Genomic DNA, 12,882 nt, shown 5'->3' on the forward strand with positions numbered 1-12,882 from the left:
TCACAGCCGCCACGTGACTGACTAAATCCATTGACTTGGTCGTTGTGACGGCCGAAGCCGAAGCCGTTGCTGCCTACCGTCTATGGTGGTAGCACTTCACTACTGCAGGAACACGTGCTGCATCGATTACCAAGCAAGACGTATATCCTTGCTTGTTCGCGACTAAAAAGTTACAGCAACCAGTGCTAGTGGACGAGTAGCATAAGGAGCAAGAACGATGGGTAACGTCTTCGCTTCAAGTCCTTTATCTCCACCGACAGCCATGGCCCCGGCCCCTCCACCGTCGGTACCAGAGCCACCGGACCAGCGCGAACTGCCACTTCAAGATGATGGTGAGATGCAGAACCCTGGTACTCTGGAAGACCTTCATAAGAAGTGCAAGGACATATTTCCGGCAAACTTCGAAGGAGGTCGCTTGATGGTGAACAAGGGTCTCAGCAACCATTTCCAGATCAGCCATACCCTGAACATGAGCTCTATAACGCCCTCCGGGTACAGATTTGGAGCCACTTATGTGGGCACGCAGCAGTTTGGTCCGGCTGAGTCGTACCCGGTTCTGCTTGGTGACATTGATCCTAGCGGCAACCTGAATGCGAACATTATTCATCAATTTACCCCTCGCATTCGCACCAAAATAGCGGCGCAAGTCCAGGACAACCGATATGTTGCAACGCAGCTGACTGCCGACTACCGGGGTCCGTCGTACACCGCGTCGGGCACTCTAGGCAATATTGATATCCTGAACAACTCGGGAGTCATTGTGGCGCACTACCTGCAGAATGTGCTTCCAAACGTGGCCCTCGGCGCTGAGTTAGCCTACCAATATGGACCTCAAGTGCCGGGCGGCGAAATCGCCGTCCTGTCGATGGCGGGACGCTACACTGGCCCCAACTACGTGGTCAGCGGCACCTTGGGCATGGCAGGGGCACATTGCTGCTACTATCACCGCGGTAGCGAGACAACGCAAGTGGGTGTCGAAGTGGAGACGAACTTCAGGGTGGGGGAAAGCGTTGCCTCCATTGGCTACCAAGTGGACTTGCCCAAGGCGAACCTTGTTTTTCGCGGTATGGTCGACAGCAACTGGACCGTGGGTGCCGTCCTTGAGAAGAAGCTGCAGCCACTGCCCTTCACCTTTGCCCTAAGTGGCATGCTTAACCATGCGAAGAACCAGAGCAGATTTGGCTGCGCACTTATCATCGGTTAGCACACTTTTGAGTGCTTTGCGTGCACCTTCGGGTGTATTTAGCAGCAGAGGAATGGCATGTATTTTTTTGAGCAGTTTTTTTAGGATGGCAGACCTGTGGAGGCAATGCCTCGATGCAATTTCACAGTGGTCCTAGCAGAGCTGCCCGAGGGTATGCAGGTCGTTATTACAGGAGTAGTTACTTCCTCATATTCATTGTTTGATCCATACCAGCCCATTCTTCGCTGGCCCATGGATGTGTACATAGGCATTAAGCTTCTCTGCCATTTGGACAATTGTATTTTTGAATGTGCTGCTTTTTTTTTTTTTGCACTGGTGGTCCATAGCTGTAGGTCATTAATTTCATCTAGGTGCTATTTTATTTCGTTTTCTTGAGACATGCAGATTATGGCGTTTCAGTCAAACTGCGTCACGGCTGAAAACAAAAAAACTATGGCTAGTATACAAGATGAAAGCTTTTTGCAACGTTTATTTGTAGTATAGAATTTGCAGCATTTCTGCTGTTGGCGTAGACTCCATCTGAAAAGGAAAAATGCAGTGAATGAATAGTTTCCAAGTGTCGAGTATGATACGAATAAAAGTAATGAACTGTATTCACAGACTATTCTTTTCCTTTAGAACTAAGACTTGTGCTGGAAACATCTTGGTTAATTTAGTTTGACTAATCAAATGTTTACGCCACATCACACAATAAATGCTGCCTACCCTATTGCATTTAAACAGCATATACCATGCAGGTAGCAGCACTGCTGCTATTCATATGTATTTTGTTGTAGGAATAAAGCGAGTTAGTGTATGCATATTTCTAGCTGAAAGCTAGAGGAGGGTTCCACTCAAGGGAAAAAATTGACAAAGTGTGATGCTATATGTTCATGCTTTTTGTTATGTACTATCATTGACTGCAATCCTAGCAATAATGTAAACATGCTGTGTACTAATTTCTTCACAAGGTGTGCTCAGTTACGTCATTATGCTGAACATTTCATTCAGCACAATTACGGACCAATGATGCATTGTGTGTGAAAGCCTTCTATATTCCAAATGATGAGTTCACTCTGCAGGCTTTAAACCTAGCCAGCATTAGTTTACACAAAGACCTAAAAATCACAATTTTCATCACATTTCACATACCATGGGTGCTGACTACTCATATACACCAGCACACACCTAAAGACATTATGCACAGGTCTTCCTTTGAGAGAATTTTGAACTTTCAAGAAAAGGATTATTGTGATGCTTCATTTAGTAACTTTCTCTCCATCTGCCCTTCTTAAACAGGTAGTTTCTGTGCCACTGATGCGAAGACTCACTATCTGAATCCTAAGCACCTCATGCAAGTTAACCCTCCTCAAGCAAAGCGATAATTGTCCAATGAGCCCCATTCCCAAGGGGAAACTGCAATCAACTATAGAAGACCCACAGTGGTTGCTTGGTGGCTTTGGTGTTGCGCTGCTAAGCACGAGGTTACGGTATCCTGGCCACCGTGACCATGTTTTAATGGAGGCAAAATGCAAGAACGCTGGTGGGTATCGTGCATTGGGTGCACGTTAAAGAACCCAGGTGGTCAAAATTGATCCGGAGTCCCCCACTACAGAGTGCCCCATATCAGATCATGGTTTAGGCAGGTACAACTCCAGTATTTTAGCGTTTATGGATGTAAGGTGCAACATAATGTGATGCACTCAACTTGAACCAGGGAGGTGGTTCCCTACCCTGCGTGATTACCGCTCAATGTTTGAAGTGGTTTGCTCATTCTGCGAAATGATTTGACTTTCCTTCAGTTTCAGATGAGCCATCTTGTGAATATCAAGAACAGTAGCAGTATACTTGGATATCACTTTCGAGGATTCTTTCACTTTAGCGAGATGTTGCGTGACCAACACTAGACGCATTGGCGTCTTTGGCCAACAGCATTCCTGGCCCAGTGCTAGAAATGTGGTTGCCCATAGACACTGACTAACAGGCAATGCTGCAGAATTTATGCAGGTAGTGCCGGTAACATTTACTCCGCACATTTCACAGTGCAGTTTTTCATCTGACACTGGAGTCCTTCAAAACTTTTCTAGAAGTATTGAAGGATCCTGACAGTGCTTTCTACAGAGTAACTACTACATATATCACAAGTACAATTTGTGTACATAAGGTTATGTCATTGTGTATTGTGCAGTATGTGACATACTGTGTTTTTGTCACGAGCATAAGCGGTGCACTGGAGCTGCTGGTTGCAGAAACGCGTCACTGTATTTGGTGTTAGGCAGCAAATAGGTTATCTGCGACACCTTTTATTTAATAATCGCGCCAAGTTTTGAGACTTGAAAGTGTAAGACAACGTTACACTGAATTATGTGACTCGTAACAGTGTTGATATCTGGGCAAGTTAGTACAGATTATTTATTATTATTTATTTATCAATACTGCAATCCCCATTGGGGATTTTAGCAGGGTGGGAAACAATACATATGTAAGAATACTATAGTATAGGCAATGAAAAACAATACAAGTCAGGTTAACGGAGCTTAAACATAGCAGTGGCACAGCAAGAAAACAAATTGTTACTCAATACTTGAAACAAACGCCGAAAGGGATGATTTTAAAACTTGGTCATTGGTTAGATGATTCCATTCAACGATTGTTCGAGGAAAGAAGGAATACTTAAAACAATTATTACGTGTACTAAATGGGGTTATTGTTCGGCTATGTCGCTGTCTAGTAGCATAACCAGATGAAAAAGTAATTATTCCCGTGAGATCTGTCTTATAATGACCGTTAATAAGTTGAAAAAGAAATTTTAGTCGTGATACACGATTTCTTTGCATTAATGGTGGCAGGTTTGCTTTTGTTAAGAGGTATGTCACTGAAGTGCGTCCGAAGTTGTTATAAATGAAACGAGCTGCTTTTCTTTGCACCATTTCTATCTTGTTAGTGCCAGTTTTAGTAAAAGGGTCCCAAATTACACATGCATAGTCTAGCATCGGTAAAACTACAGCTTTATATGCGAGTAGGCATACAGTGGGAGTAGAAAGTTTCAAAGCCCTTCTTAAAAAATAAAGCTTGCGGTTAGCATTAGATACTACATATTCAAGGTGCTTAGCCCAAGTGAGGTCATTTGTGATCCAGAGTCCTAGATACTTATAATGTGTTACTTCGGAAATATTTATGTTAGTAATACCATATGGAAACGTTAGTTTATGTTTCTTATGTGAGATGGACAAAAAAACTGTTTTCTCGAAATTAATTGACATTTGCCAGGCAGCGCACCAGTCGACAATTTGTCGAAAAGCATCATTCAGCAACTCCTGGTCAGTAACATTGTCTATCTCCGAGTACAATACACAGTCATCTGCATAAAGCTTAGCCATAACAGGAATACCATGCAGCATATCATTAATGAACAAAAGGAACAAGAGAGGTCCAAGGACCGAGCCCTGCGGAACACCAGAGCCTACCGGAAGTCGTTCAGAAGCATGATTATTAAAAACAACAAATTGTTCTCTGCTATCAAGGTATGCTGTAAGCCAATTAATTAGTCAGATGCATTGATACAAACTACATAACCTGTGTCTCATGCGACAGGCTATTTTCTGGTTGTGAGAGTGTTATCTGTGATATCTGAAACAGCTTAGTCACAAAATATTGTGAATGCGGTTGTCTGAGAAAGATCATCAGCCTATTCTCTGTCCACTGCAGGATGAAGGACTCTCCCTGAAACCTCCAATTACCTCTGTCTTGCAGCAACCCATTCCAACTTGCATCTGCGAATTTCCCAATTTCATCGCCCTACCTAGTCTTCTGTCGTCCTCGACTGCGCCTCGTTTCTCTTGGCACCCATTCTGTAACCGTAATGGTCCACCGGTTATCTAACCTTTGCATTACATGACCTTCCCAGCTCCATTTGTTTCTCTTAATGTCAATTAGAATATCTGCTGTCACCGTTTGCTCTCTGATCCACATCGCTCTCTTCCTGTGTCTTATCGCTACGTCGATCATTCTTCATTCCAACGCTCTTGGTGCAATTCTTAACTTGTTCTCGAGCTTCGGTGTCAATCTCCAAGTTTCTTCCCCATATGTTAGTACTGGTAGAACGCATTGATTGTACACCTTTCTTTCAAAGGTAGGGGTAAGCTTCCAGTCAGGATACGACAATGTGTGCCGTGTGCACTCCGGCCTAGTTTTAGTCTTCTGTAAATTTTCTTCTCGCAATCAGGGTCCCCTATGAGTAATTGACCTAGGTAAACGTACTCCTTCAGACTCTAGAGGCTGACTGGCGATCTTGAACTCTTGTTCCCTTGCCAGCCTATTGATCATTACCTTTGTCTTCTGCATATTAGTCTTCAACCCTACTGTTACACCCTCTCTGTTAAGGTCCTCAATCATTTGTTGTAACTCGTCCCCGGTGTTGCTGAACAGGACAATGTCATCTACAACTGAAGACTGTAGAGATATTCGCCGTCGATCCTTACTCCTCAGCCTTTCCAGTTTAATAGCTTGAATACTTCCAGGCATGCAGTGAATAGCATAGAAGAGATTGTGTCTCCTCGTCTGACCCCTTTCTTTATAAGTATCCCTACTTTTCTCGTGTAGAATTAAGGTAGCTGTGGAATCTCTGTAGACATTTTCCAAGATATTTATGTAAGCGGTTTGTATGCCTTGATTACGTAATGCCTCTATGACTGCTGGTATCTCCATTGAATGAATCTTTGTTGTTTCTTTATTAGGTCTTTTGTTACTTGGGAGAGCTTACCTACAGGTTGCCTTGGTGCCTTGCCTCCTACTTGCTGCTTCTGAAGCTAGTCTAGCTACGGTTTCGTTCATTACCTCTACGTCAGCTTCATCCCTCCGTTCTAAGGCTGAATATTGGTTTGCAAGCACCAGCCTGAATTGGTCTGCTTTCACCCTTACTGTGCATTGGCCTGTTTCTTCTCGACCAATTTTGCTCTTTCTCTCTTCAAATTGAGATGAATTCTAGACCTCGCTAACCTATGATCACTGCACTTTACCCTACCCAGCCTACCTAACACTTCTACATCCTGCACTATGTTGGGATCGGCAGAAAATATGAAGTCTATTTCATTTAGTGTTTCACCATTAGGGCTTTTCGAGGGCCACTTTCTGTTACTACGCATCCTCAAGAAGGTGTTCATTATTCACAGCTTATTCCTTTCTGCGAATTCTACTAACATCTCTCTAGTGTTACTAGAATTGATGCCATAGTTGCCAATTGCTTGTTCACCAGCCTGCTTTTTCCCCACTTTTGCGTTGAAGTCGCCCACGACTACAGTATATCAAGTTTGCACTTTTGTCATCGCTAAATTCAACATCTTCATAAAACTGGTCTATTTCGTAATCATCATGACTGGAGGTTGAAGCATAGGCTTGTACTACCTTTATTCTATACCTCCTATTTTAGTACGATTACTGCTACCCTCTCATTAATGCAAATCATCAATGTTGCCCGCTATGTCCTTATGGATTAGGGATCCTACCCCGTATTGCTTATTTAGTTCTCTATAACAGACATGGCAATGCAATGGTTACTATGTGTGAGATGGTAATTCTTGGGCCATTTGATGTCCGTGAATTCATGACCATACAGAAACTAGGGCAACTTCAAATATTCTGTAGGGGTGACTGCTTTCTGATGTCACCAACTTACCAATTTGTGCTGCTTACAGTTGATTCATTTTGCACACTCCAGTTCGAGCTCTTCGCTGTAATCTGCTAAAGTCGCCAGCCACATGCACCAAGAGAAACAGTTTCTGTGTTGCAACAGGAACGAAAAAAGGGCTGGCCTGGGAAACTTATTTTTAATCTTGTAAAGACTTGTACAAGGAAGCAAGCCTAACCTAAAGCCTAAAGTATTATTCACAACACTGAACGTTATGCAAGTTAAATGCCACCATTATCAAACATGCATTAACCATAACGTGCTTATCTTTGTTCATCTGTTAAAGTATGCAATGAGTGCACTAAGTGTAATGTTAAAATGATTGTCCAGATAGTACTCATTCCTGGGATAGTCAATTCATGTTTAGTTCCACATGAAAATGGGATCACAACGTAATGGATTAGTCGGATGTTACACATGTGCCTCGCATTACTTGGAATTCATAGTGTAGAGTTGTGCAATAAGCCGCAGCACCTACTGCCACGTAGTGACTCGTGGTGCCTCGTTCCCAGCCACCAATGGCTCAACACTAACTATTATAGACGTAGCAGCTGGGGGCTGGAACTACGAATGCCACAGCACGGTTCATTAAAGAAAGCTTGAGCTGGCACCTGTATTTGTTGCTACAGTCATGTAGCAGCAACTACAGGTGACACAAAATTTGTCTTTATTTCTTTATTGCGCATCTGTTCGCCCAGTTTTTACGCTATAGAGTCTCAATTCTGGGAGTGCAACAAATGATCGACTTTTATTGTGACCAGTTCAAAATGTGATGGACGTGAGGCAGAACATATTTTGCCAAACGATGTGGCCATCTCGTGGTTTTTGAAACCAACCGAGAAGTACCAGTATGCAATGTGATGAAGGGAGAGAGGGTCCCTTTGCGTTTCCAAGAGAAGCACACAGTTGCAAGGGCCAATTTGGCAGCTTTCAGCGACATGGTCATTGTATGGCTTTTAACCACTGAACCACTCCGACTAGTATGTGCTTGAATTGTTTGTGATACTATGAAACTGCCACCCCTGATTTTGGCAATGTAAATAGTTTCCTGCTTCAGTCGCACTGCACTTGGAGTGCAATTTGAACTGGTCACCTAAAAAGTGATGTAATTATTTGCGGTGCTGTGAAGGAAGGTAGCCCTCATACCCTAATTGTAGTCTACAGCTATCTAAACAAGCAAAAGAAAGGGGGACAAAATTTCCTTGTCTGTACTCCTGTAAGCTCTCATAGCCACCTAATGCTGACGAGTGCTAATGACGAGCAGCTGCTGTACACTGCTGTTGCCAGTTGCAGACCATGTGTTCGCATGTTCCCTCAACCCGGCCCACTTTTATCTGCCGTATCAAAGCATCTCGCACTTGCATGCAAAGCTTTTCAAGTCAAACAGGAGAAAGGAGGGAAATTGGAAGAAAAGCATGTCTGTAGTAAATAACTAATTTTGAGTATGTACGTTTAAGATAGCTTTCCCACTCAAGAGGACCAGGTTGAACAAAAATATCAAGTGCAAAGGAAGCAAGGACCTACCACATATTGCAAGCACAGCCAGATAGCCCGAGATCCTGGTTGCAAAACTGTGAAGCACTTTGAAAGCTGAAAAAAGAAAGTGGCATTGCAGTAAGAAAAGAAATTGCTTTCCAAACTGCCCAGGAGCTTATTGAAGAAAAAGCCTTATTGGGTGTTACCCAATAAGGCTTTTTGCAGTGCAGCAATCGTATGTGGCCCTAACTTTCCACTACTGTGTTCCTGCATATTCAGCAGGGATTATTTGCTTCAAGTATACAGATGCACAAATTACTCATGTCTACACCCAAGAGAAAGTAGCAATTCTGGAATGCCAAATAGGCAAGTCTTGCCATGATCAGAGGCACAGCAAACAATACAGGACAAATGTAAAGAAAGATGAGTGGCAGTGCCACCTTGCAATTTCCACACAAGCTTCCGGTGACATGCTGATTTACAGCATCTGCTCGGGTTGCTTGTTCGTCTGTAAATAATGTAGTCAAATGGACTCCCTTACTGTGAACAGCAGCTACGGGCATCTGACCTCTCAATACACAAACTGCCACGTGACCTTGAGAATGCAATGTTGGAGCTGGTCCCACACTTCTGCACCACGAGCAATGACCCACATAGCCACTTCTTTCCTGAATCTTCTGCCTGGTATTTTCTTGCGTCTTTCTTTTCCCCAATCCACTTCTTTTTGAGCTGCAGCACCACCTCAGCATTTATAACTTGAAAATGCACCTTTCAGCTCCGTACGACCTACTTTGCAGAACAATAATTGAAGTTTGTATGACATCTTCAAAAATAGAAAAATTAAATGCAAGAGTTGAATATTTACAAAAATATCACTCGGCCCAAGTTTTTAACACAAAGAACTATAAAGCTACAAAACAGGATTTTATCTGCCCATACCCCTGGCCAATTTTTTATGAGCTGTTTAGAATTATTGCAAACGGACAGATACATTCAGCCCATTCCCTAGTTTATAACTGCTGTTTGCAGTATAGTGTTGCATGTCATTACTACTTAGAAACTTAGCTGAACACAACTTTAAGGATCTCTGGTTTTAGAACCTCTAGTAGGGTGGCTTCAGAATAAAGGCTAGTACTGTAATCCTTCACCTCCAGTGCACAAAAGGTCTCATTTATGTATTTTGTCGTCACCGTTACGTTTTTGGCCGAGCAAGGCTGCAAGCCGGGCCAAGACAACTACGGTAACACGAAGCTTAAAGTATAAACCCCATGCAAGCAATCTTGCACGCGACAAGCGACACGATGGAGATGGCTGTCACGTTCGCTCGTCGCCTACAAGTTGCATCCCATGCGAGCGATGACTTCGAGCGACGTCTCCCCAGTGTTGCCGGTATGAGGGCAGCAATATAGGCGCCGAAACTAGCGTGACGCGTGCTTTATTAACTTACGTTGATGTATTTTACTGTAAAAAGCAGCATAAAATATTTCTGAGAGTCTTGCACTAGGTTCTTATCCTTGCACCTATAAAAATTCAATCGTTTGCTCGTTCCGTGCGACAATCGGAAGTACTGGAGTTATGTACATCCAGTTCCGGCTTTGCGCTATTGGCTAGTCGCTCATAGCACTTCCGGGCGACGAGCGACGAATTCTAGATTTGCAAAATCACGACCGGCTTTATAATAAAGCCGGTCGTGTGCAAAATCGAGCGATCGCGCGACAAGACCGAGCGATCTGTTCAAGCGACGGCCCGATCCGTCGCGCGAACCTGTCGCTCGTCGCTGTCGCGCACAAAATCGCGCCAATGGGGTTTAGCCTTAATGCGGCATACTGGCCGACCAAAAGGAACAACAAAAAGCGAAAACAGCGTCAGCTAGACCAATGAGCAACTGAAAAGAGAGCGTCCTTTCTTCGTAGCGTGCGCGACGCTATAAAGATTCCCATTTAGCTTTGTTTTGCTTCGTAGTGTCGTCAGTGGCTTGAGGACGCGCGAAGCGAAAGCGCAACACCGCCGCTAAAGCTCTAGCGCCGAGTAAAAGTTGTGGTGCTAAAGTGCCAGCACTAACATCCATTATTTACAGTAGATTTCCGTTAATTCGACCCTGACATGACTCGGAAAATTTAAATTCTCGGCGGGTCGAATTAAACATGATGCAGAAAAAAACCAAAACACCGCCGATTCATCTGGCACTATTCGCATGAGCTTAACAAGCCCCCAAATCAAGAGCACCCACTTTCTACGTGTCCACAAATTGAAAACTAACGTAGAAATGACATGAAATCTCCTAAACAAAGTATAAATCTAACGCGCACCCGATTTCTCAGCAAGAAAAATAGGCAAGGTGGTATTATGCGTTGCACAACGGCCGCCGGTTTCCCGAAGACAGCTTCGCCGCAGTACATTTACGTTATGCGGTGAAGCATACGACCGCGGCAAAGGCCATTTTGGTTTATTTTCCCCACAATCGTATCGCATTGCTGTGATGTCACGAGAAGCCAACAAAGACTCCAAGGACATTCTTGTTCATTGCTCTGATTCACACACATAGAACAAACGACTGTAAATACAACGGACAAATACTGTCGTATTATATTGTAAGCTACGGTTTTGATTGAAAACCTTCCTAGGGCATGCCGAAAACAGCAATTTTCGACTAGAGATTTGGCGTGTGTCCAACGCGATTCATTGCCCCGTAAGCTCTGCCGCGACATGCTGCCACTGAATGGGTCGGTATTGGTGTCACTACAAGGGTCAGGCGCATGCATGCCGAGCGGTCAAGTTCGATTTACCCGTTGAAGGCCGCATTTAGGATCGAAACAAAGTTTGGGCCCGTAGAAATGCATGGGCGCCGGGCGGGACCCTTCGGCGGGAATCGAATTAACGGAAGCCTACTGCACTACCCTGACAGCTTTCACTTACATAATGAATCCACACTACAAAGCCTACGCTTGGAAATATTTTTAAGGTAACGTACGAGGCAAGGTTGAAGTGCAACTTACGCCGTGATTGGCAAAACTTAGCTGTGAATACGAACAGCACAATGTTCAGCAGAAGAGATAGCTTGAGCCATCTGTAGATTATCTTGCTGTAGATGAACATTGGCGCTTAAGTGACTGCAGCTGCTAGGGAGTTGTAGCTGAGTTGGCCGGAGGTGCCACACTTGGTGCAGTGGGATGGACGGAAGTAATTCGTGGTACAATGCACTGCAGAATGCTGCAGCACAGTGAAAAATAATCGTAAAAAAACAGTAGCAATCAATACTCTCGTAACGCTTTTGGACAATATCAAGTGCCAAGTTGCAATTGAAATGGTACTACCTCAAGGATTCATTTTGCCTGGAGGTTACAAAATCTGGAACAAGACCAAACAGCAGCATGAATGACATACAAATTTACGAATCCTTCGGAAAGGTGATCTAGCATTATATGCTCACCCAACAGGTACATTAATCCAAAAAATTCGCACAGTGCGCCAGCAACTAAGTTGAGAGTGACATACCGGTCACGTTCTTCTTTATCTGTGGCAAAATATAGGAAACTGATTTGCTACACTTCGCAGTGCACGCGTGCAACTGAAAAAAAAAAAAATTTAGAAACTGAAATCATACTTGCATGTATTAGACACTAACCGAGGTTGCCATAAATTAAGCAGAGATTGGACTGTATCCTGAGCATGATAGCTGCAATTGCAAACACTCCTATTGTAGAGTCTTCAATGTACATCTTCTTAGCTGCGGTGAAAATGCGAACAAAAACAGTTAATGCCTGCTGCTACAGGAGGCAAGTGACGGCCAAAACGCTCGCAGCGTTACAAAACTTCGTAAAGTGAACTACCTTGCAAGTGCGAGTCTTCGTCCGGTGCTGTGGCCTTCAGACAGCGATTTCAGGTGACTTACAAGACCTGACCGCGTTGAAAGAACGGCATACATTAAACAGCTTCGCAAGTTTCAAATGCGTGTATAAATTGTACAGCGATCTGTGTAGCAGACGACTGCGCTCTTGACGCCACTAACCCCTTTTTCTTCGACTAAGCATCATCGTACCGAGTCTCACAGTAGAAGAATAACAAACATGCTTACTGTATGACATCAGCAGGATCAACACTCGGATGAGACCGCTCAAGATTTCTTCCGTTTCAACGGCTGTGTACACCCTACCTGATGGAAAATGCGGGGAAAGACGAACGTAGCGTCAAGCGTCCGGTCGCTTTGCCGAAAAGGACTTACCTCTTCTCGCTAAGAGCCTGAAGAGTATCAAAGCGATCTTGAGAAGAAACGTAAACAGGACCACCGTCGAAACTGCGTTTAACCTAGAGACCATTTCTCGGGGGCACTCGGCCCCGACCAACGGCTCACCGAGACGACCGCAGCCGCGAACGGCCACAGCTGGCTGTGGGCCGATTCACGCGCCCCTGCGCCCGCTCACGTAACAGGCGCGCGGGCCACGTTTAACAGGGACGCAACGACGCATAGGGTTCACGATACATCCACGTCTTGAAACGCGATTGTATCGCGCGCACACTTCGTTACAGCGCTTGATAT

At 44.3% G+C, this 12,882-nt stretch overlaps 2 protein-coding genes across 2 annotated transcripts; one reads left to right on the forward strand and one right to left on the reverse strand.

Moving 5' to 3' along the window:
* The first annotated feature begins 31 nt into the window (after positions 1-31).
* Positions 32-1,797, forward strand: LOC135918197 (mitochondrial import receptor subunit TOM40 homolog 1-like). The gene has a single exon (XM_065451878.1). It carries the CDS (start codon positions 218-220, stop codon positions 1,202-1,204), a length of 987 nt encoding a protein of 328 aa, XP_065307950.1. The 5' UTR covers positions 32-217; the 3' UTR covers positions 1,205-1,797.
* Positions 1,647-12,807, reverse strand: LOC135918200 (uncharacterized). The gene is made up of 10 exons (XM_065451881.1): positions 12,568-12,807; positions 12,421-12,498; positions 12,176-12,242; positions 11,971-12,072; positions 11,776-11,859; positions 11,660-11,693; positions 11,342-11,555; positions 8,394-8,459; positions 6,858-6,922; positions 1,647-1,723 (listed from the first exon to the last, which is right to left on the reverse strand). Exons 4-7 carry the CDS (start codon positions 12,062-12,064, stop codon positions 11,465-11,467), a joined length of 303 nt encoding a protein of 100 aa, XP_065307953.1. The 5' UTR covers positions 12,065-12,072; positions 12,176-12,242; positions 12,421-12,498; positions 12,568-12,807; the 3' UTR covers positions 1,647-1,723; positions 6,858-6,922; positions 8,394-8,459; positions 11,342-11,464.
* Between the last annotated feature and the right edge of the window lie 75 nt (positions 12,808-12,882).

The sequence above is a fragment of the Dermacentor albipictus genome, chromosome 1, assembly GCF_038994185.2.
Source record: "Dermacentor albipictus isolate Rhodes 1998 colony chromosome 1, USDA_Dalb.pri_finalv2, whole genome shotgun sequence".
Classification (NCBI taxonomy): Eukaryota; Metazoa; Arthropoda; class Arachnida; order Ixodida; family Ixodidae; genus Dermacentor; species Dermacentor albipictus.